Source organism: Dreissena polymorpha, chromosome 12 (assembly GCF_020536995.1).
Source record: "Dreissena polymorpha isolate Duluth1 chromosome 12, UMN_Dpol_1.0, whole genome shotgun sequence".
NCBI classification, from domain to species: domain Eukaryota; kingdom Metazoa; phylum Mollusca; class Bivalvia; order Myida; family Dreissenidae; genus Dreissena; species Dreissena polymorpha.
The window spans coordinates 57,800,301-57,821,543 of NC_068366.1; the positions used below are offsets into that span (position 1 = coordinate 57,800,301).

Here is a 21,243-nt window from a genome sequence, read left to right on the forward strand (position 1 = left end):
TAAATTTGTATATCTCTTTAATGCTTTAATATTTAAAAGACTAATATAAAATGCTTTATACAAATGAACGTTTAAGAGACTTCAAGCCAACTTGTTTTTAACCAATACATGACAAATCATGCCCTATCTCTCAGAAACTCATGATCACATAGAACCCCCTCACAGCCTCTAAGCCTCACTCCAAGACCAAACAAACTGAGTTCAGGAAAAACTGAGCTGAATGCATCTGCATGAAGTGTTGTTCCAGATGAGCATGTGCAGTCTGCCCAGGCCAATCAAGGACGACACTTTCTGCTTTCATGGGATTTTGTCTATTAAACAAAAAATGTTTCTAAGCGAAAAAAAGAGTCCCTAATTAGTCTGTGCAATCCCTACAAGCTTATCTGGGACGTGATTTTACAACCCTTTTACAAACCTGCATTAAGCCCTGTTTTCTCAGACCGAGGCTAATATTCATTTGAACATTTAGAGTTAAATCGTGTATTCACAGAGCAAGGCTCACATGAAAGCACGAGATGCACTGTCTTAAGTCTCTCGTTCTTCCCTATTCTTCCAGTCTTTCGCGTCTTTAACCACCTCTCCGTATATCCTCATCGACTCCTCTGGCGGGATCGACTCCCGGTAATGCTTCATCAGGTCCATCTTCTCCCACTCCTTCTTAACCTGCGGCTGATTGGCCAGTCTCTTGAGTTTGAGCCTCTGTTTCTCGCTCTTCCACCCTGTGAAAGGCTCGACTCCTTGCAGGTCGACCCTCTCCCAGCGCTGGGACCACGGCCGCGGATTTAACTTAACCTGTAATTTGGAAAGAGAGGATTGGTGCTTTAAAGGGTTAATTTAGCCACGTTCGCTGATTAGCCTGTGCAGACTGCACAAGATATTCTAGGACGACACTTGATGCACATGCAATAAGCCCTGTTTCCTCAGAACAAGGCTCATTTATTCTATAGTTGTAGCCAAATTAGGGCTATATCGCTAAATCCCCTCAGAATATTTCTTTAAATTGATGGAAATTTCCTTCAAAATAAAACTTACCCATGGGAATATCATCCCCTATCATTTACATCACATGAACTTTATACCGCTATATAGTTTTCACACACTTTTCCCCATTGATAATGGCTACGGCCCCATACACAAAGGCTTATAGAAAAAAAAACATTTTTATGCAGGTCACAAACCACTAAGTGTGAAAAATACTAGGTACAGTCTTCATTATAACAGTAAGACATCTCCTAATACAGTTATATTTCAAAAAAGCATAACTGCTCTAAACATCCACTAGGATTACTTGTGATTTTATTTTAAACAAGAGCTGTCAGAGGACAGTGCGCTCGACTATTCGAGTGCTTGACAGTATAACGTAAGCCATCATGGGGAAATTGTGCATATTCAATAATTATTTTATTGATTATTATTTTATTGGGGGGGGGGTTGAGAGGGGGTATAATGTGGGGTGTGGTCATTTATTAGACAATCTTTCAAAAATAAAAAAAGGAAAAAAAGGGGGGGTAGGTGGGGAGTATGGGGGGGGGGGGGGGGTGAGAGGGGGTATAATGTGGGGGGGAGTGTAATTTATTAGATGATGTTAAAAAAAAATTGGGGGGGGGGGGCAGGTTGGGGGGGGGGGTAGGGGGAGAGGGGGGTATAATGTAGGGTGTGGTAATTTATTAGATGATGTTTAAAAAATATATATATATTGGGGGGGGGGATTGGGGGGATTCTGGGTAGGGGCGTGGGGTATTGTTTGGGTGGAATCCATTGTGGTATTCAGGTAAGTGTTGTTTTGTCAAAGTAATAATAAAATGTGATCATAAATAAAGAAGTTATGGCAATTTAAGCAAAATGTTCAATTATCTAAGTGTAAAAGGGGCCATAATAATGTCAAAATGCTTGATACAGTGGTCTGCTCTTGTTTATAGGTTGGGGTCATGTTGGTAAACAAGTATGTAAAATATAAAACCAATATGTCAAAGGATATAGGAAATATTTGGGGTAGTATGCAAAGTTTAACATAGATTTATAAATAATATGCAGATTTTAAGTATAAAAGGGGCAATAATTCTGTCAAAATGCTTGATACAGTTGTATGCTCTTGTTTATAGGTTGGGGTAATGATGGTAAACAAGTATGCAAAATATGAAAGCAATATGTCAAGGGACATTGAAAATATTTGGGGTAGTACGCAAACTTTAACATTTGCTGCATATTCTAAGTGGAAAAAGTGTCCATAACTATGACAAATTTGCTTGATAGAGTTGTCTGCTCTTGTTTATAGGTTGGGGTCATGTTGGTAAACAAGTATGCAAAATATAAAAGCAATATGTCAAAGGATATAGGAAATATTTGGGGTAGTACGCAAAGTTTAACAAAGATTTATCAATAATATGCATATTCTAAGTGTAAAAGGGGCAATAATTATAACAAAATGCTTGATAGAGTTGTCTGCTCTTGATTATAGGTTGGGGTGATGTTGGTTAACAAGTATGCAAAATATAAAAGCAATATGTCAAGGGACAATGAAAATAAATGGGGTAGTACGAAAACTTTAACATTTGCTGCATATTCTAAGTGGAAAAGGGGCCATAATTATGACAAAATGCTTGATAGAGTTGTCTGCTCTTGTTTATAGGTTGGGGTCATGTTGGTAAACAAGTATGCAAAATATGAAAGCAATATGTCAAGGGACAAAGAAAATAATTGGGGTAGTACGAAAACTTTAACATTTGCGAAAACGGAAACGCCGGGGTGAGTAGGATAGCTCCACTATATATATTTCATATATAATAGTCGAGCTAAAAATTAATATCTTTCACAGGCCCTATATCTCTCTAACACAACTATCAAAACAAACCACGCAAATAAACTATGATTTTTAGTTGTAACATAACCATACTAATAAATCTTTAATAGGACAGCACCCTGATTTTTAAATAGACATATTGTAAAATCATTTTATTATGCGGAATCTGATATTATGCATTTATTACAATTTAAAGGGCTTAATCAATGAGGACATCACTTTTTAAAAGCAGCACACATTTTTCCTGATCTGATTCCCACTATCAGCATTTGAATAGATAGATCTAACCCCCAGCAGCAACAGGATTTCTATTAACAGATTCTTACCCATCGAAGCAAAATGTCCAGTATGTTGAAAACGTGATGTAAAACAAGAGATGTGTTTGTCAGAAACACAATGCCCCCTAATGCGCCGCTTTAATTGATTTATTTTTTATCATTTGGCAGGTACAGATAAATATCTCCCTTTAAAGCTTATTACTTCCCTTGGATTTGTTTTTTTTACCTTTGACCTTGAAGGATGACCTTGATCTTTCACCACTCAAAATGTGCAACTCCATGAGATACACATGCATGCCAAATATCAAGTTGCCATCTTCAATATTGCAAAAGTTATGGCCAATGTTAAAGTTTTCGGACGGACACACAGACTGACAGACAGACGGACTGTTCAACTGCTATATGCCGTCCTACCGGGGTCATAAAAAACTACATGTATCCATATACATAAGCTTACAAAATGTTTTCATTTAGAGGAATGTACTAAAGTTGTCAATAAGGAGCTTTATGACTTTGGATCTAGGTTATGACTTAAACTAATTTTTTTCTCATGGTTTATAGGGTAATTCAGTAAGTCTAAAACTGGTTATTGACTTTCAAACAGAGAATAACAACACTATAAAAATTAATTATTTAGTGTGATATTACATTATTATTATTATTATACATAAAGACATTGATCCAGTAAAATAACCTGCTTAACCCTTTTAAAATATAAACAAACCAGACATATTAATGTCCCTGAACATTCACAAATATATCTACTAAATATCTAGTACCTTGATTGTGTTTGTGGTGACAGGCATGTCCTTGAATATATTCTGGGACTCCATGTCCTGTGGGAAGTAGCTGTATTCGAGGGGGCAGTCTCGAAGGTAGAACAGCTCGTCGTCAAGCCGACGCTCCAACTTGATCACCTCTATCTTCTGGATCAGCGGGCTGTACAGTTCATACATCATCTCCACACCTGGGGTGGAAAAATCAATGCAAGCAGTTTAAAGGCTGGCATTTTTTATCTAACATGCAATCTGGCCTTTTGACTTCATTTCAAGGGGAAATCGTGTTATCAGGCTATTTGACTTCATTTTAAGGGGAAATTAAGGTAAAATGAGTATACCGGTAATGTTTGGCGTTCAATTGGTGGAAACGCGTTCAATTGGTGGAAACAAGTTTTAGCAGGTAAATGATAAATCCTGGGGTAAAATCAGTATCAAGGGAAAAATGCATGATTTTAAAGATGAAATTCGATTGTTGAAAATTTAAAACAAGAGCAACTTGTTTCAAGGAAAAAATTGAAGTACTAGACTAAGAGTCATAGAAAACTGAAATAGATATTTAAAAATTGTAAATAATTCACATTCTTTTACTTTTGGGTACAAGTATTCTACTACTCAACTTTTCACTGGACCTGTTTGCCCCAGTGATAAAAATATCATTTTGTTTTTGCTGATTGAAAGCATCTAATGATTCATATTCACAATTTAAAAAAGTATCTTTTTCCCTAACGGAGTCGTAAAATTTCCAGTGGATGGTTTGACTTTAACATTCTTGGAAACAGAGCTGTTAAAGTGAAAACATTGAGAGTTTTTAAGTCATAATATCCATATAAATGATCTGTTAATGCTAGTGAGTATCTGCTTAATGTAAGTTTTATCTATAATGTTTCAAAGGTTATAAATAAAACTGTGTGTTTTTTTAAATTAAATTAACAGTAAATTTATGCAAAAATTTCCAATTTCACTGGGATAAGTCATATTCCCCAACTGTATATTATTTCCAAATAACTACAAAATTGCTTTTTGCAAAACTCTCCTTTCAAATTCAACATACTAATTTATTTAGAGATATGTGATTGTACATACAACTTTGTCCTTATTTTTGTATTGTGCAAAAACCTTAACCTGACATGTTTTAGTATGCAAACAAGCATAATTCAGGTAAAAGATTGGTGTGAACCAGTGAAAGGTCTTCATCAATGGATTGGTGTGAACCAGTTAAAGGTCTTCATCAATGGGTTGGTGTGAACCAGTTAAAGGTCTTCATCAAAGGTTGGTGTGAACTAGTTAACGGTCTTCATCAATGGTTGGTGTAAACCAGTTAAAGGTCTTCATCAAAGGTTGGTGTGAACCAGTTAATGATCTTCATCAATGGTTGGTGTGAACCAGTAAAGGGTCTTCATCAATGGGTTGGTGTGAACCAGTTAAAGGTCTTCATCAAAGGTTGGTGTTAACCAGTTAAAGGTCTTCATCAAAGGTTGGTGTGAACCAGTTAAAGCTCTTTATCAAAGTTTGGTGTGAACCAGTTAAAGGTCTATATCAAAGGTTGGTGTGAACCAGTAAAAGGTCTTTATCAATGGGTTGGTGTGAACCAGTTAAAGGTCTTCATCAATGGGTTGGTGTGAACCAGTTAAAGGTCTTCATCAATGCTTGGTGTGAACCAGTTAAAGGTCTTCATCAAAGGTTGGTGTGAGCCAGTTAAAGGTCTTCATCAAAGGTTGGTGTGAACCAGTTAAAGGTCTTCATCAAAGGTTGGTGTGAACCAGTTAAAGGTCTTCATCAATGGTTGGTGTGAACCAGTTAAAGGTCTTCATCAATGGTTGGTGTGAACCAGTTAAAGGTCTTCATCAATGGTTGGTGTGAACCAGTTAAAGGTCTTCATAAATGGTTGGTGTGAACCAGTTAAAGGTATTCATCAATGGGTTGGTGTGAACCAGTTAAAGGTCTTCATCAATGACTTTAAAAAAACATATGAGCCACAATCTGGGAAAACTGGGCTTAATGCATGTGGGCAAAGCGTCTTCCCAGATTAGCCTGTGAAGTCCAAACAGGCTAATCAGGGAACAACACTTTCGTATTTTATGGAAATATTCGTTCACAATATCTTCTACACAAAAATCCAGTGTAGAAGCCTGTGTGGCTGCACAGGCTAATCTAGGAAGACACTTTTTGCACATGCATTAAGCCCAGTTTCCCAGGAAAAGGCTTTTATAACTAAAACAATTTAGACACACCTTCATTGTCTATCACATTTCTAAGAATAATCTTATGATGAAGTCCCTGATCTCCTCGGTAAATGCAGAGTCCTAAGAATCGCGATGTCTTTCCCAGTGCAAACTTATCAGCTAGGGTCACCGCTAAGATACTGCCTGGAAAGAAATTTATGTATTTAAATAAGAAACACAAAAATCTGCTAATTTTAATGCTAAAATGCCATTTGTACATTTTTATTACAATGTCGGACTTTTGTAGTGTTGTGTGATATTTTCCTTTAGGAATATAAAATTGTATCAAAATAACATACAACTCTGGGAAAATATCTGATTGACTTGTCATAAACTCTAGTTTTCTGATAAACAGGCTAGGTACAATCTCATGTCCAAGAATGGCCCAAAACATCTTACATTAAACAAAATTGTAATTAAATTTTTAATTAGGTACTGCATTGGCAAGCAGCAAAATGTGTTTCTCCGCAATGATTAATACTTTGCAAGCCCTGGAGAAAACAAATTGGAGCCTTACCAACATAAAACTCAGGCATAAAAATGTTTCTGCGACGTCTGTACATGTCATTTCTCTCGACCATTTCAGCAATCTGGTCTCTGTACCCCCAGTCAGGATTAGGGAGGAACTCTGGATTCTTTTGTCTGAGGTTACACACAAATAACTGCATGCCACAATATGAGCATCAATGCATCCTTCAATGCAAACATTTACAAACAGATATTCTTATGCAAAGTCTTACATCACAAAACGATTATCTATCAAATAAGTGAAGATACAAACACAAATAAAATATTAAGCTTGTAAACATAATGACAATACAATCATGGGAACGTTACGAATCAGAAGTAGCTTAAGAGAAGCTTAATATTTAAGTCAGTCTGAAACTGTGTTATAGAGCTACTATAAATCGTAATCCAACATACAGAAATCTGGTAGGCACTTCAGGATCTTTATTTGTAACTGGTTTGCTGTCATTTTTTGCATCTTCAGTTTTTTGTTTGTTCAGTGGAGAAGTACGATGTTTGTCCAGGGTCTGGTTTCGTATACGGTGAGACTGGTAACATCGCTTTGAAATAGTGCTGAGTTCTCCTGCAGAGTGCAGTGACATGATTTAACCTTTTTCCACTCATAAGCAAAGTGAAAATGGCTAAGTGCAAACAGCATAAAACCAGAACAGCCTGCGAGTAACTTCCAGTCTGTTCAGGTTTTATGCTGTTTGCTGCTCATCAGCATCTTTGTTATCACAGGCTTGTAAATGAAGCCTTTAAAAATTGATTCCAGTAAGAAAGGTCTTAAATTAATTAGCATGAAAATATGTATCTATGTGGTAAATGTTAAATACGTACCTAAGGTGTAAAGGGTTTAATACATATCTAAGAGGTAAAGGGTTAAATATGTATCTAAGTGGTAAATGTTAAATAAGTATCTAAGTGGTAAAGGGTTAAATACGTATCTAAGTGGTAAAGGGTTAAATACGTATCAAAGTGGTAGAGGGATACTCTTCACAAGGGACCTCTTTTTCTTCCCCTTAACCAAAAAGGCCCTTTCCTCTACAGAAATTTCTTTAAAATCATGCATTTTTCTCTAAATTTCCAATCTACCTCAGTATTTTTCATTCACCAAAGCCAGAAAATTGTGTCTTTTTTCCCCGAAAAAAAGGCTGTGGCCCTTTTCCCAAAGTTGGTGTTTTGGCCCTGACAGGTTAAATAGTAAAGACTAAACCTGTGAAGGTACCAGAGTCATAAAATATCTATGTCACCATATAAATCAATAATTTAGAATTTTATGAAGAAAGTCAAAATGTATATACAAGTATGTTGATATAAATTAGTGACATGCAGCGTCTAAATGGTCGACTGAACCTAACAATACCCGAAAATTTATCTTAAACAATTAGGCCATAGTTGATGTTTGACCCAGATGAAGAGAGTTTCATTTGAACATTTTTATCGACTGCATGAAACGATTTGTCAACAAACTTTCAGTTTTCAGGGCTTTTTTCTGATTTTGTGAAGTGGCCCTGACCCCTCTAACTTTGTGAAAAAATGTGTCGCGAATTTTTCAAAATTGTGATAAAATGAGTCGCAAACTTGTGAAAATTGTTAAAAATAGAGTCACGAACTTGTGAAAATTGTGAAATTCAGTTTGATAAGAATATGTATAGCAAAAGCATGTTTTATACAAGAATCAAATTAAAATGTCTTTAAATAATGCATTAAAATCATATTTTTAATGTCTTGACACTTTCTTTCAACAAATAACTACATACATTTATATCAACAATATTCTAACTGGTATACTCTATCTAACACCATAGAAAAGCCTAACCACTGTCAACATCTTTTCATTTTGAAGTGTGAAAAGGCTGTTTTTGACATTTTTTAGCCCAAAAAGTCCCATTTTCACAGTTAAAAATGGCCGTTTTTGTCAAGCATTGTAGCAGTGCTCGATTTGTGAAATGTCCATGTCAAAATTGAGAAATGGCTGTCCTCGGCCATTCCCTAAGAAGGAAAAAAAGTCCTGATTTCTGTTTTCTGCATTTTGTTCAATAACTCAAGTCTGACCACATAGAGATTGGTTTTTTTTAGTATTCTTCACCTGTATATAACAAGAAACCGTCGGAGAGGGGTGAAGCTCTCCAAAGGTTATTTTTGTCACAATATTGCACTATATATTGAGATAAAAGGAAACGTCTTGATAGCATAACTTTGGACAAAATAATACGATGGATGGTTTAGCAACTTAAAAATTTCAAAGGGCCATAACTCTCTAAATAAATCATCTAACCAGAACCCACAAATAACATGCGCATCTCCTCAAGGTTGTTAAGCTTCCCATAAAGCTTCATTGAATTCCAGTCAGTATTTGGGGGGACAAGAATTGCACTATATGTACATTTTATAGAAAATTTCAAAGGGCCATAACTCTGTGAAAAATCATCCGTCCAGAACCGGCTGATAATATGCACATCTCCTCTTGGTAGTGAAGCTTCCCATAAAGTTTAATTGAATTCCGGTTATTAATTGCTGAGAAATAGCCCGGACAAAAATTGTGCACGGACGGACACACACACGGACGGACAAAGCGGCTACTATATGCTCCCCTCAAAAATTTTAGGGGAGCATAAAAAGTATATATTTTTCCCAAATGGGACCTAAAATTCCCAATTGAAGGTCTCCCAGCCATATAAGTTCAACTTTCTTAAAAAAAGACTTCTTTTGTATTTCATGGCCCAAATCAAGTCCAAATATACTATTTAGTGGTATTTTGTAATTGTATTGTACCACCTGAGGCTAAAAAACGCGTCAAAATTGCGTGCTGACCGATACACATCAATGTTTCACATAAATTTACTTTCGTTTTCGACTGATTTTCAGAAAATAGTTTGTACATATTGCGCATCAATCTAAATTTAGAGTTAATTGATGATTGGTTGAATAAAAACAGTGCTCGATGCGCACACATTTCATTACATGATTTACACATGCCTCTCATGAATGTCTGTCAAATAGATGCATGCCCAGGGCCGTCAATCCATTTTAGGGGAAGCGGGTCGCTACCCATAGCAGGGGGAATTTGCGCTGTGTTTCCCTTTTTGTGGGATTTTTTTACTTACTCTCAAATTATTACATTTGGACATGTTTGAACTATATTCATTGCTTTTTTTCATAATTTAGTATGTTTGACAAAGTTAAATTAAAATAGAATTGAGATATAATCATCATGAGACACATCTATCTATTAAAATAAAAAAATAAAAATATTTTTTATTTTTTTTTAGGGGGAATTTTTCCCCCAAAATGGGGCAGGGCTTTCCACAGGCCATTTAACGATCCCTCGCCAGGGCGCTTGAATTTTGAAAACAGAGTCCCTGGGGCGCTTGAAATTTTCCGATCAGTGTATTTTTCAGTAAAAGAAAGTGGAGATTGTCAAAAAAAAAATCAAGGTTTTTCTATCAGTGTATCAATATTCCAATTTAGAAGAGCACTTGTTACCTACTTTCACAAGTAATCGCCATAAACACCACATGGGGTAATGGATAATCCACTGATAAGAGAATAGCATGACGCGCGTATTGATTATTCTAGCCACATTACACAGTCATTTAAATGCTGACAAGGATGTATCTGGTAACTTTCCAGTCGTCAAACTGTGATGTTCATTGTCCAATCAGTTACGCGAATGCTTATGAGGGCCGGGTTAACTATCGACCATTATTTTTTATTGATGTCGGGCACGAAGTAAGAGTTTATCGCAGCTTGATTGGCAATAAGTTGTACCATTAACGTAATATAAAACCAGTAATTAGTACAGTACAGTACATTAAAGACGGTTTCGGGCATCATCATCACACCTTTTTACTGCAAAAAAGTGTTACCATGACTCATAATTAATACAAGAAATTAATTGCAATTGGTAAACAATTAATTACTTATAGCAATAAGTTGTGCAAATTACTCCCGGTTACAATTATGCAATAACAATTTAATTCCAGTACATGTATATTTCATCATGTCCATTTATAGAACTGATTCACCTCGTTTTTCTTACATTTATTCGACACGTAATAATTTAACAAATTTTCGTTGAATTAATTACGCACACTTGTAAATATTTCGTCCGATAATCGATACTTACAAGACTGATGATGGCAACCGGCCGTAATCCCTGTGGACAACTTGAATTTCATGCATAATTCCGTCAAAACATTTATTTGACTCGTAAAGTGTTTAAACAAATTATCATTGAAATTATAAGGCAACTGTTTATATTTGTTGAAATCTCAAATGGGAATAATTAAATTTGTAATCCGAAACCCATTCCCGTAGGTCGATGTTAACGCGTTTTTAATCCGAAACAAACTTCCGAATGTAAATGTTACCGCAACGTTGAAATATTTTTGCTTCAAATTAGCAGAGCAAATTTATTTTGTGTAAAATCTTGTTCTCAATTAAAAAGAGCGCGAAAATTACAGCATGTACAACGTTGCGTCATTTGCATAGAAAGCGTGCGTATATTGAGCGTTTTAACAAGCACACAACACATCAGGGGATTGACGCATGTTCAGAGGCAATATTTCATCAAATCTATAAATAGTCACTTAAAATGTATTTAATACTATAGAAAAATGGCAAGGTTTGTGTTAAAGAAATAATTGAGAGCTTTTATCATAAATATTTACCAGAAAGTGATTTATAAAAACGGAATAAACAGGATTATCGGGTAATAAATAGAAACTTGAAAAGTAGTAAGTATACAGTATTTGAGTCGGGTTGAAACGGATGTATTTGGGAATCGTTTGAGTCGGAATTTTACTATCTGTGCGGGAAAGTATTAAAACATTAAACAATATAAAAAATTATATATATTTTTTAATGACTGGGGGATTTTCTTGAAGAGTCATAGCGCACCAAATGATGTCTTTTGACGCTGTTTTTCTTTGAGTTGTAACGCACCACAGAACATGATTTGACACGTTTAATTTTAAAAAAAATCAAAGTCGGGAGGGGTGAACCACCCCTATCAGCCCCGGGGCGCCTGACAAAAATCCTGTGGAAAGCACTGAGGGGAAAAAAGTATACTTTTCAGGTGGGGGAATACGGCCGAATTTCGGCTGTGAATTTGACAGAATGAGGGCCCTCATGCCCCACATTTCACGTTATGAAGACACCCCCATAGTGCACATTTGTTTTAACTTCTGGAAAATGTGTGTTAATGAAATTCTTAGACACATTTATCGTCGGCGAATGTTATCAACGATACTAATTACGGACTACAGTTAAGGTGGCATGATTGACAGTTTTAAGCATCCCGTGTTTTCGTCAAATGTCCCGACTTTTTTTATGAAATGTCCCGATTTGGACCTGAAAAATTCTGGCATGTATGACATTCTTTCATATTTATTAATAATTAACATGTTGGACTTTCACAGTGATGTGTAACCTAATAATTGTCGCGAAAAAACATAACACTTAGGATAGAACGTCACATTAAGCACATTTCTTGCAGAGATTAATAGAAATTGTTAATTGCAGACCTACCGTTGGTCCTCAGCAATAAAGTACATAGATGTTTTATTAGAGATGTATTCATTTTATACAATCTAATACAAAATCTCGACCTTTTCAACTGTTCTTCATTCGACTTTTGTACAAAATATTTGATCGAATTTTTTGTGTAATAATAATAATTACGATTAGTCTCAAAACCCCAATGAACATCAATTATTTGATTGTTAAAAACAATATAAAATTAAATGTTTCAAATAAAAGGTAATAACATAGAAACAATTAATACAAAATTATTCAAGAACCAATCAATAACTCTATGGACAAAACCAAAACGGACCATAATGACTTCCGGAAAGTAGACGTCAAAATGATTTCTTGAAAGGATTCGTTAAAAACAGTATCAGGTATACTAAAAGCAGTAATAATCACTTTAAGAAACGTTAATTTACCCATATACCCTTATCAGGTTTAAACCGCTTCAATCAGCTTTATGCTTAAGAGCTCAAAAAATTGTCTGATTATGCAACTGGTTGTTCTCGAATGCTTTGAGCTTTATTGCCTTTAATGAGTACTTATGTACGGGACGATTGAACTTTACCGTTCCTTAAAAAAGAATGGAAAGGCGTAATATGATTATAGGTGCTACCTAATTTACGGGCAAAAGCTTTTTAAGTTTTTTTTGATAACCATGTAATTTTAATAAATATATGAACATGATTGTGTTCAAAATATTATAATTGTTGCAATAATTAAGTAAAGCATCCAAAAAAATCAATCTGAATACTAGTTACATGGATATAGTGTATGGGGTGTCTGCAAACTGGCTTAGTCACTGGGAGGTCTCTGTATTGATCCCTTAAGTGGGAGCATTCTTGAGATAACCCTTAAGACATACTATGGCGTACCATTTGGGTTGAAAGTCAAGAAGACCTACAAGGTGAAAAGAGAAATGAACGTCAAAGTACAATAATTGTACGTCGACATAAATATAAAATACACTTAGAAGTATATATTTGTACGTCAAAGTACAATTTGTACTTCGACATACATGTTTGTACTTCGACTTACACATTTTCTGAACAGCCAATCAAAACACTATTCTCTTGAGCCGCTTTTCCTTCAGATTTATTTATAATAAATGTTTAAAATCTCTTTTTTAATTGAGGACAAAATGAATAAAAATATCAGAATGGCAAAAAAACACATAGAAGTTTCAAGTATTTAATGCATTGAAATAGATTATATACAAATTTGAAGAAGATTCAATTGTTACCTTTTTAAAATTATTATTATTTTTCATATTGTGAGTATTTATTGATCATGCGGGGTGGAGTATCACTACCGTCCAGGGCATTACTGTGTAGGAAATTCCCAACGATAACCAAACAGTTACCAAGCATTAACAGGATAAATAATGTATAATAACCTCCCCGTTGGTCGTTTTTTTGTGATAACCATAACTTGCATAAGTCAGAGGTTAATTCCGCCACGCCAGGTCAATAAATACGCACAATATCTATGAGTTAGCGGTCGATAGTCGCATAATTCAGTACAAATAATAATAATAATAATGTTCAATGTCAAATATCTCTAAAAGCAACAGATGTAAGGTGTCTTCTGATTGGCTAACACTCAAGGGTCGGTGAAAATTGTACGTCAAAGTACATTTCTCGTTCTACCTAGTAGGTCTTGTAGACTTTCGACGTCATGGTACCTCATATAGACACTAAGTACTGGTCCTACCCAGGAAACAGTTTGTTTCATCAAATGTCTCAATTCAATTTGACAGCTTGCTAAAGCCGTTGCATTTAGCATACAGTACACTGATTTAACATAATCAAAATCATGTGATGTGTCAAATCAATTTTGATTGACAAATTTGACAGGATTTTTTTAATCCAATAAGTTTTAGACTGTCAAATAACACACACTACGTATTGAAAGCCATACCTGGAGCTTTCGTCTATATATCACTGACTTCATCAGAAGAATGATTTCTACTGTTGGGAAACGTTAACACCACTAATTGTCTTCTTATTTATTATCAATGTATAATTATGTGTAACAGCATAAAAACATACTTGTTTCGCAATTAAAATATTTAATAAATACAGGTATCTTGCAGGTATCTAATTTTCTTTTCGCAAACTATTGTTGAAAAGTTTAAATTTTGTCGCCACTAAAAAACTAGCCATTTTGTAGCAATTCTAAAATCACAGTCTAAACTGCATACACTTAGCTCTATAGTTACAATTTGAATGCAAATATTAGAATGCATCATGTTATATCATCCATATTTTTTTATTTAAACATTCAAATAACACATAACACAGTACATATATAAATTGGTATGTGGTATTGTGTGGAGATACAAAACACTTCACATCATTTATTTGCACATAAAATAATAGTTACAAAATAAGTAATACTAAAACACTGTCATCAACCTACAGTACAAGAATATTTACGTACTAGTATATGAAATAACAAAGTGCTGTTATTGTATTACCTTTTACAAAATTAACATTGCTGGTTTTGTACTAGCCATAAAACATTTATCATGGATTAACAAGTAACGACCAATTTATTAATTACACAATAGAACGGAAATCATATTAATTGCATTATGCATTTACTAAACAAGCTATTTGCTACTGTTTAGAATTACACTATCTTACTAAAAATGATCACAGGTACATACTGTAGTGCTTTTACATACTTGTGGTAAGTTTTGTATTACTAGTTTGACATTTATTGGCAGACACTTGTCGATATACAGACAAAATTTGCATGGGAACTTACAAAGGGGGTTAATTTTGTTTGTTCATTTCAAAAGTTCAGTTTGAGTTTTCTCCCTTTATCAGATTTTTTTTCACGATGAAAACCTGGTTTTGTGACAATTTTGTCCCTTGTTGTTTATAGATAGACATATATAGACTTTTCAAAGTTCTATTAAAGTTCACACACGTTCCATCCAAGTAAACCAACAGAACCAATAAAAATCACCACAGATAATAACTGTGTGTATAGCTTGGAAATTTTGATAGTTCAGGAATCCCTCCTTTGTTGATTTCTGTAAATCAAAACTGTCAGTTTAGCTGGATAAAATGGCTTGTATGATGCCCAGCTCTTGCCTTCGCAGAACAGCTTCTAAAAACGGAAAACCAACAAAACTCTTAAAATTTGATCAATAATGCAGACCATTTATAAATGTTTTGTTTTTTGTTGATTTCGAATCTGGAAGTTTTTTTACGTAAGATTGTGGTACGAAAATCCAATGGTATCGGATTTTGTGGTTTTAGGCCTAAACTAATCATAGTGATATGTAACCTTTCGGGATATCGGTAAAGTGCGAGCAGACGAGGTGTAAATACGTAAAAAAATAAAGCTAAAAGACTAACAAGTTAGATCCGAATATCTTTAAATTTTGTGAATAAATGTGTTTCTGGTGGATAACAACGACAACTTACCAGAATATTGCTCATGATCACACGTAAAACTTTTTTCTGAGAGGGAATGGAAAATGCGTCACCAATTCTGACAAATAAACAGTAGGGTGTCGTTATTGAAATACCGCGAGAATACTGGAAGAATAGAGATGCCAACTATAATGTTTAAAACAAATAATTTTTTAACAAGCGTTTGTGATTTGACAGGATAATAATAACAATAAGATATCAAGAAGATCAAAGCAAATAAATTCGACAGAAATCTGAGATTCGGCAATATAATAAAGACGGGTTATGTTCACCAAAATTGTGTTTGGTAAAGACTGTCACTATATGTAGTGAATCAATCGTGATACATCGGCTATCTCGGATTCCTCCGTAAGATAGGCCTCGTGGCTAACGGTCGCCATATTGCCTTGTATTACTACTTTACTACCCAAAAGGTTGTCAGTCTATTGTTATGAGGCTGTATACGATGCGCGTTGAACTAGCGCCAAACTTTTTACCGAAACTTTGATATTAAGAGCACTATTAACGTTCATTTGTGTTGCATTTTGACCTATTATCCAAGTGATTTACTTTTCCATTATTATTTAATCACCCTCTCATCCAATTTTTAAGATGAAATTACGGTGTTTACAAAACCAACCAAACCGAAAGTGAAACTAGATGCATTACGTTTCGCGATGTAAACATTAAATATTTGTTCAGTTTGAAGTGAATCGATAATAGACGATGGAAAATGTATGCAATGCAGACTATCATTGCCGATTGTAGTACTGGCTAAACAATACCTTTTATGACAGGTCATGTATAGAACGTTAATCAAAATAGTGACCATAAATCACTACAAATGTCTGGGTTGATCATTAATATAATTAATGCACGTTTCTGATCTAATTGCCTGTATCTAGTTGTAATTACCATGATATTGATAAAATTAAAACGTTTTTTTTTTCATAAATTAACATTACATGTTTTATTTTTTATCATTTAGGTAATATATAATTGTATCATTATCATCATTAAATATTCTGAAAAAAAATCTAAATTATCATGATTACTTTAAAGTAGAATTGTTAAATTTTTCTCATTATTTTTAATGAATTTCCGCATTTGCTTGATTCAAAATAAAATGTATTAATAAGGGTTTCAGTTTTTAATTTGTATCCAATTTTTAGTTCGATTAAATTTAAAGTACTAACTACATACATGTATGTGAAATGCTCTTGAGTTCGTTTCCTGGGCCTAGAACCAGTACTTGGGTGTCTCTTGGAGATTTCTTAAGAATGCTCCCACACTGGGGATCAAACCAGTGACCGCCAGATCATTAGGTGGACACCACATCCATTACACATCAGCGACCTTTAATTAGTAAATTACTTTAGTATTGCAGCATTATATAATATAATGTTGCTACATATTTTTGGAAAATGATTAAAGTGCAGTACTAAATAAATCTAATTGCATACAATTTTAATTGTGTATATTGTGTGATTATTAGTTACAAATTCACTTTTTACAGGTATACTGGATTATGAAAGACTGATAAACACAAAATTGACAACTCATCTCCCCAACAATACTTTGTGTGGCTCATTCTCAGAACAAACCCATAGTCAGTGAGAAAACTACAGTGTAAAAAGACCACTTGATTGTGACAATTATGGCAGACCAACCAAATGTTATCATTTAAAATAAAGAAAACTTCCAGTTCAATATACAGTTTATACCAATTATGACATTGACCAACACTGAAAATAATTATAAGGTTGATTTTCCCAAAATTGACTGTTACAATTGGATACTGTTTTAAGCTTCACTCTACTTTGTCTGAAAATAAAAGTCCTAAATGATGTAATAGAAACGTACATATTTAATTTTTAGTTTTACAAGTATATATATATATATATATATATATATATATATATATATATATATATATATATATATATATTTTATTTATTTTTTCATTTTTTTCAGTATTGTGTGAAAGGATTTGAAGTAATCATGTGTTTTTGAAATATGATTTATGTGAATTTGAATAAATATATAAAATTTAGTGATTTTCTCAGACAAAACTGTTAATTATATACCAAAGTATTCAGAATGTATTATTGTAATATTCATTCGAATTTTTTAGTACAAAAAGCACTTTTCCCTGGCATTTGTATTTATAGTAATTACATATTTTATTATTCTGACAGCATTTATAAACTGTGTTCATGCAAGCATGAACACGGTTTCATTTTTTGAGTATTTAAACAAGAGGGCCATGATGGCCCTGTATCGCTCCACTGCTGAAAAAAAGGCTGAAACAAATTTCTCTGCATGTGCAAATACTTAAATATAGGCCCTATATAAGCACATGTACACTTTTGTGACCTTCTGGGCTGGGTCAAATTTAACCCAAGGGGTATAATTTGAGCAAACTTTGTAGAGGACTACTATATCTCACGTTCAATTTTGTGACCCGCTGTGGATCAAATTTGACCCAAAGGGCATAATTTGAATAAACTTGGTAGAGGACTATACGATGTTATTGCATACCAAATTTGGTAGCCAAAGTCCGAATGGTTTTCGACAAGAAGATTTTTAAAGATTTCACAAAATAGGCGCTTTAAAAGCGTTTATTCAGTTTTGTGACCTCCTGGGGCAGGATCAAAGTTGACCCCAGAGGCATTATTTGAACAAATTTGGTAGAGGTTTATTAGATGTCACTACATAACAAAATTGGTAGCCCTAGGCCCAATGGTTATGGACAAAAAGATTTTTAAAGTTTTCACAAAATAGGCCCCATATCAGCGTATGTTCAGTTTTGTGACCCCGGGCAGGGTCAAATTTGACCCAAGGGGCATAATTTGAACAAACTTGGTAGAGAACTATTACATGTCACTACATACCAAATTTGGTAGCCCTATGCATTATGGTTAAGGACAAGAAGAGTTTTAAAATTTTCACAAAATAGGCATTGTATTAGCATATAATTGATTTTGTTGCCCCCGGGGCAGGGTCAAATTTGATCCCTGGGGCATAATTTGAACAAACTAAGTAGAGGACTATACAATGTCAGAACATACCAAATTGTGTAGCCCTAGGCCTAATGGTTATGGACAAGAATTTTTTTTAAGTTTTCACAAAATAGGCATCATATAAGCATATGTTCAATTTTGTGACCCCCGGGGCAGGGTCCAATTAGACCCTAGGGATTAAATTTGAACAAATTTGGTAGAGGACTATTAGATGTCACTATATACCAAATTTGATAGCCCTAGGCCGGATGGTTATGGACAAGAAGATTTTTGAAGTTTTCACAACATAGGCCTTATTTAAGCATATGTTCAATTTTGTGATCCTCGGGGCAGGGTCAAACTTGATCCCAGGGGCATAATTTGAAAAAACTTGGTAGAGGACTATAAGATGCCACTATATACCGAATTTGGTAGCCCTAGGCCCAATGGTTATGGACGAGAAGATTTGTAAAGTTTTCACAAAATATACCCGATATAAGCATATGTTCAATTTTGTGACCCCCGGGGCAGGGTCAAATTTGACCCCAGGGGCATAATTTGAACAAATTTGGTAGAGGACTATTAGATGTCTCTACATACCAAATTTGATAGCCCTAGGCCCAATGGTTATGGACGGGAGATTTTGAAAGTTTTCACAAAATAGGCCTTATATAAGCAAATTTTCAATTTTGTGACACCGGGGCAAAGTCAAATTTGACCCCAGGGGCATAATTTGAACAAATTCGAAAGAGGTTCACACCAGGAACATTCCTAAGAAATTTCATCAGAATTGGACCAGTAGTTTAGGAGAAGATGTTTAAAGGAAACGTTAATGCACGGACGCACGATGGACACAGGACCTTTGGCCAGTGGCGCTAAAAATCAAATTAAACATTTAGTTTTGATGTAAAATCAGTTTTTATATGCAAGTGTCTATTTCACTTATAAATTAAAACAGCATATTATACATTATTGAAAAGATTATTCCAAGCTTGATGTCATATTTCAACTTTGCATAGTGTAGTTAATTGAACATTGTATTGAACTGTATGGGCAGCTAAATTTTTTAATATATGTATGTTGTATTATACAAAATGCATTATTTCTACCACAAGTAGACCCTATAAGGCCTACTGCTACTAAATAGGCACTGGTATGAATTTGACACTGTTTTGATGCTCATACAAAACTTTAATTATTACTTCACTTTAGTATATTAAATATTTGCAAGTATTTGTTCAACATTTTTTGCAAAGAGTGTCTTAATGCCTTTGAAAATATACTTAAAACAAACTAAAAATGCATTTTAACATACCTTTTTGCTGGTAAAGTGTATTTGGGATGATAAAAAATACACTTGAATAGTATTAATGCTGGAAAAATGCAGAAAAAAATACATTTGTTTCTGTTAGAAGTGTGTCTGGTCTGCATTTTTAAGTGTATTAAATGCACATCAAATGCAGATAAATACAATGCCAATACTGTTACATGTATTGTAATGGACATAAAATGCACTTCTTCTTGTAATTAAATGCTTTAGTGAATTGAAATAACCTTTTTATAACGTTTTAACAATTAATAATACCTTTTTATATAAATTTTCTTTTGAAATGTGACACTTAATTGATTTTTGCACCACTAGTTAGAGATATAATTTGTGCTCATAATGCTTTATCATTACACTATATAATATCATTTGTTGTATGAAAATTACCCGTAAAATTCATGTGAAAGCTCAAGAGATCAATAGCAGCGTGCTATACCCTGCTCCTTTTTACATGACTTGATGGTATTTAGTCCCCAATTCTACATGCCCAAGGGCAAATTAATGCGCAGATTTGACAAATAAGTCATAACTGGGATCCAATAGGCAGACATTCATATTACTTGTATTTAATTTAAATCATGATCTGAATTGCTCTTTGGCAAATCTTCGTTGGTCACAGTATTCAACTGAATTTTGTTCACTTTGTAGTGATTATATTTTCAATATTTATCAGACAACATCTTTCTTCAAAAGTTTAACATGATTGCTTGGTTCATTTAGAAACAAGATCAATGCATCATAAGATAAAATGAAAAAATGTGTAATAGTAAAAATGGCAGCAAAAAAGCACTAGATTATCTGCCTTAAATCTGAGACGTTATGTTGATGTATTGGAATTTCTCATAAATAATGTGTTCCATAGTTGTATAATTGTATAGTCGCATGCATAAGTGTTGTCAATGTCACAATACCAATTAAAGCCTATAATTTACTAAACCAATTTGAAGTTTGATGTGTGTATTTTTCAAGATCTGTTATATATATATATATATTGTTGAAAAGTTAACATGCAATAAGTTTACTGTAATTAAGTGACAAATAGTTTTACTGATTTGGTTGGATGCATATATGCAGATATATCATGGTTTGTGCAGAGGACAGTAGCAAAAACAAGAGCTGTCTCCGTAGGATGACATACGCCCCGATAAACGCTTTGATAGAAGTTATGAGCATTTTTCAAAACCTAAACGCCAACCCTAAGTTCAATGTCAAAGGGGTCAAAATTTGTGTGTGTATGGGAAGGCCTTGTCCATATACACATGCATACCAAATATGAATGTTACATCTGAAGCGACATAGAAGTTATGAGCATTTTTTCGAAACCTAAATGCAAAGTGTGACGGATAGACAGACGGACAGTGCGAT

At 34.2% G+C, this 21,243-nt stretch overlaps 2 protein-coding genes across 3 annotated transcripts in view; one reads left to right on the plus strand and one right to left on the minus strand.

The window, feature by feature from the left end:
* LOC127853780 (39S ribosomal protein L19, mitochondrial-like) lies at positions 1-12,278 on the minus strand. The gene is made up of 6 exons (XM_052388549.1): positions 12,122-12,278; positions 7,004-7,169; positions 6,597-6,721; positions 6,089-6,223; positions 3,858-4,045; positions 1-792 (listed from the first exon to the last, which is right to left on the minus strand). Exons 1-6 carry the CDS (start codon positions 12,171-12,173, stop codon positions 526-528), a joined length of 933 nt encoding a protein of 310 aa, XP_052244509.1. The 5' UTR covers positions 12,174-12,278; the 3' UTR covers positions 1-525.
* A 101-nt stretch (positions 12,279-12,379) lies between these two features.
* Positions 12,380-21,243, plus strand: part of LOC127853774 (uncharacterized) — a 45,847-nt gene continuing 36,983 nt past the window's right edge. For both annotated transcript variants that reach the window (XR_008036744.1, XM_052388541.1), the window contains exon 1: positions 12,380-12,495. The gene's annotated coding sequence lies outside the window, so the exon portion shown is untranslated. The remainder of the gene's footprint in view (positions 12,496-21,243) is intronic.

What these genes read in the sequence shown, in the direction of transcription:
- LOC127853780 (XM_052388549.1), bottom strand. Translation starts at nt 12,173, where the DNA reads ATGAATACATCTCTAATAAAACATCTATGTACTTTATTGCTGAGGACC. An exon ending in GAAGTGCCTACCAGATTTCT is followed by an intron (nt 6,722 to 7,003) that starts GTATGTTGGATT and finishes GTGTAACCTCAG; the next exon opens with ACAAAAGAATCCAGAGTTCC. An exon ending in AAATGTGATAGACAATGAAG is followed by an intron (nt 4,046 to 6,088) that starts GTGTGTCTAAAT and finishes TTTCCACCCCAG; the next exon opens with GTGTGGAGATGATGTATGAA.